Genomic DNA, 3,772 nt, shown 5'->3' with positions numbered 1-3,772 from the left:
ACAACAATGTTCACGTATGACATCACAACTGGTGACCGACTTTTACAAAATGGCGTGTTCACTGTCAACAGTACGCGGGATTTTTACGAGGGGACTCTCGTCGATTCAGGGATCGTATATACATAAATGCGACATGTAAGTAATCAGAAACATTCTGACAACCTATGTACTGTTATTTGTTGTTATGATTTTCATTGAAACCAACGGAGATAGATCTAGTCATCCGATAAATACCGATGTCGTGCGTGATTTTGCGTCAGTCATGGAGTCACACAGGACGGTAACTTTGACGATTTCTTTTGAAAATACAAAATCATTGCAATGTGTTTATTTTAAATTCCCTAATTCTTCCTACGATTCTCTTCCCATGTTTATTCTGAAATAGTTGAGCCAATATCTTGAATGAATAGACGAATGGATAGCTCAAAGTGTAAAATCTGAATTTTGCTTTGTGTACATTTCAAACAAGTGCAGTTTTTCGAGCACAGCGTTCGTTTTCACACCTAACTTATTTTGCTTGATTTTATCTAGCCACTTTGTATTGGTGACAAAGACCATTGGTCATTTGATTCTAAAATGTATGAGGAATTCAAGGATGTATGTATCGCAGCTAAGTTTGAAATATACGTGATGTTACAGGCGTCTCATAACCGGTGTACCTGAAACGTGATTTTGTAAACACTATCCAATATGGCGGAAAGTTCACTTCGGCGTTCGTGTTTGCATATTTTCCAAAACATTCGAAACGATTGTAGGGTTATCGGAGACGTATTGGAATGATCATTGGTGATTTGATATATGACAGATACCCGTGATCACTAATACGCTATTTTTGAAATTCATTTCTCAGTGTTAATATCCGAAATTTAGATTTCAAAACATGCTGTAAATAACCCCGTGAGTGGTGTTTTAGTAATGTGTAAAAAATGGCGACAGTACGATGTACCTAATTTTCAGGGGTCATTTTGAGTACTTATGCTTGGCCTAAAATGGATGATATCACAGAACAGGAAATTTAAAATTCCCACCTTATTCAAAACTGTGAAGTGTATTTGTGTTGGTGGTGTATTTTGAATTTAAATCGACTTCAAAGTAAGGGTTGCAGATGAGGGACATATATGTCCCTGTGGCATCCAGGGGGGTACATCAATTAGTCCTTGATATCTACTACGGCCGACCGTTTTCTTGTATAATTTTGTTCTGTTTCCGAATGAAACACAAGTACAAGTATAGATTATCTTAAACTTAGATGAATACAAATATTATTCTCAGTTATGATAATCGGCGATTAGAAGGTTAATTTATGCTGTTTTCGCTGTGAAAGGAAAACCCCTAAGAGAGACAAGAGGTTCAGAATAACATACTTTATATAGATCTATTAATACTATGTTACCAATTTGTAGTTATATTACTACAAATATTTTTAGAAGGATTAATCGAAATTAATTTTTCGACAAGGAAGATTCAAAATTCTATGTCATTCAACAATAAAACAGATTTCCCAATCACATGCGTGTCATTCTGAGAAAAACAGGTTACGGAAAGTAGCGAGAGACGACGATCGCTGATGGATCTCCATGGAGACCGTTGCCACTTCCGTTATTCACAAACGACGCCATTTTGGTTGTTGCTACTGCACTTTGTTTCCACGTCTGTGTTTGCATTTTGCTCTTTATCCCGCACGTATCGCACGTTCTGCACGATGTATGCCTCTGTTGCTTTGGTTTATCATCAAGGTATCTATTAGTGTTCTCAGTGTTAAAATATGTTTGCTTCTCATCTTGATTTCAAAGGTTGAAGATTGATACATTTTGGTGCCCACCGGCGGATTGTAGGCCTATTCCAAACTTGATTCCTGTTACCCTTAGCCTAGGTATTAGGTAACAATAAAAGTAAAAGAGAATGACTCATTACCAAATGTATAGCGGTCCCTTGTATATTGGTGTAGGGGATTTACATGTTGTTTTGCAAAAGATCAAGTGTTTGTCTTTTGTGAAGTGAATGTGTATGGATGTTTATGTATGTCGATGTATGCTACCTTTAATTCAAGCTCATAATTATCTAAGTGAAGTGATTTCAGTGATTAATATTAATTGTATAAATTCGCTTCTATGGTAAAATCATGTGAATCACTGTTAAAGTATCATGATAAATGATAAAACGGACAATAAATGTAGATATGTTTTCTAGTCCCTTAGCCTACTTCCCCTAGCTGTGGGATCTACTCGAGGCTTTTCTGACAATAAAAACTGTCAAATATGAACCATGTCAGAAGAGTTCATGACTATCGTATTCATAGTGTGGGTTTTTAAGTACCCTCTCCCAACTACGCTTGTTGGGACTGGTAAAGTACGTCTTTCATGTTCCATAATGTCCAAAGGGGACCAAAGTACCTCAACCAAAGTTCCTGTAACGTTGCAATGATTTGATTTGGCAGCTAAAACACAAGCATGCCGTTTCTTTTAATAAACTCAGTCTATTTTCTAGTCTATACAATGAGGATAGGCAGGATTTTGTATTTTATTGTATTTATTTTATTGTAGCTCTGGACGATCTCCACAGGTTTAGGACCTCCCCGGCCCCCGTCTCCCAAACGAATCTTCCTGTCCCAGATCCTGTAGGTCATCATTAGGTTGAAGTTGTGTGAATGTGTCCTATAAATAAGAAAACCATATTCGAGAACAGTTGCAACTAACGTTCGAAACAAGTCAAACATTACAAAGACAAATATTACATATTCAGTAGTCAGGAAGCGTCTTACAATCAGTACTCGTTTCTAACAAACAACACAGACTTTCATTTTTCTGCCACTTCCTTATATAGCCAAAGCCCTTATTCTGAAATGTATGATGAAACTTACATCCGAATACATGACCTTTTCGACAACACCTGTCACCACCACAATTTGATAGTGATTCAGAAACACATGCCCATAATATAGTCTGACTCGTACAAGTGAAGATTTCTTGTGATTATGGGATGTTTTTTGTCGCTTTTACTCTGTCGGTAGGTAATTTGTCTTCACTTGCTTCTTTGTTTAAATGTCCAGGTAAAACAGAGTATTAATGAAGAAAATGGTCGACGTTCTCAATTCACTCTTGATTATAAAATATCGATTTCAATGATTAAGAAATTTATTTCCTCTCTATTAGCGCCCCAGTGTCTTCACCATCACTGTCAACCCCCTCTCATCCCAGCCCGACCCCCAGACCTCCCTCCTCGTCCCTTCCCCCAGAGCCCGCCCTCAAGTTGTGGAGATAGATCTTGGTGAAGAAACCAAGCAGCCCCAGTCATGCTCGGCCGTCCTTGTGTCCTGTGTGAAATACATTTTCCAGAGTTTCTTCACGGAGAGATAGACTTTGGATTTATTATCTCTGCCAGTGTAGTTTGAACTACAATTTTTTTTGACCTTTTGGACGAACTTTTTGGACTATTTCGGCTAATCTCCTTTAAATGTACATGTTTATGATAAAAGTTGTTGCTTGAAGAAAGCGTCATGTATATTCGTATTTTATTATTATTCACTACGTTTTCTGCACTCCTCGTGAAAACCGAAAACACACGAATCGAGAGATGACTGCGCAGGTGGTCCATGCAAAAGGCTTGCTTCAACCAACCTAGCGTTATTTCAAGAGTCGACTAAGATAGTGACTGGGTGGATAAAAATCCTCGGTTTTTCTTTTATAATGTGAGAATTTAAGAACTTGTTTGCTGTGTCAGAGAGGTTTTGGACTTTTTTCGCACACATGCATTTTGTTTTCATTAATCAAAA

General features: G+C 37.5%; 1 protein-coding gene across 1 annotated transcript; it reads left to right on the top strand.

The window, feature by feature from the left end:
- The first annotated feature begins 1,543 nt into the window (after window positions 1–1,543).
- On the top strand, window positions 1,544–3,356 carry LOC139469190 (uncharacterized). Its single transcript, XM_071251323.1, has 3 exons — window positions 1,544–1,736; window positions 2,544–2,617; window positions 3,153–3,356. Exons 1-3 carry the CDS (start codon window positions 1,568–1,570, stop codon window positions 3,354–3,356), a joined length of 447 nt encoding a protein of 148 aa, XP_071107424.1. The 5' UTR covers window positions 1,544–1,567.
- Window positions 3,357–3,772: the final 416 nt, after the last annotated feature.

Source organism: Haliotis cracherodii, unplaced genomic scaffold, assembly GCF_022045235.1.
Source record: "Haliotis cracherodii isolate W230 unplaced genomic scaffold, xgHalCrac1.p SCAF_2, whole genome shotgun sequence".
Lineage (NCBI taxonomy): Eukaryota > Metazoa > Mollusca > Gastropoda > Lepetellida > Haliotidae > Haliotis > Haliotis cracherodii.
Note: the sequence above shows the minus strand (reverse complement) of the source record. Positions and strands in the feature narration are given on the sequence as shown.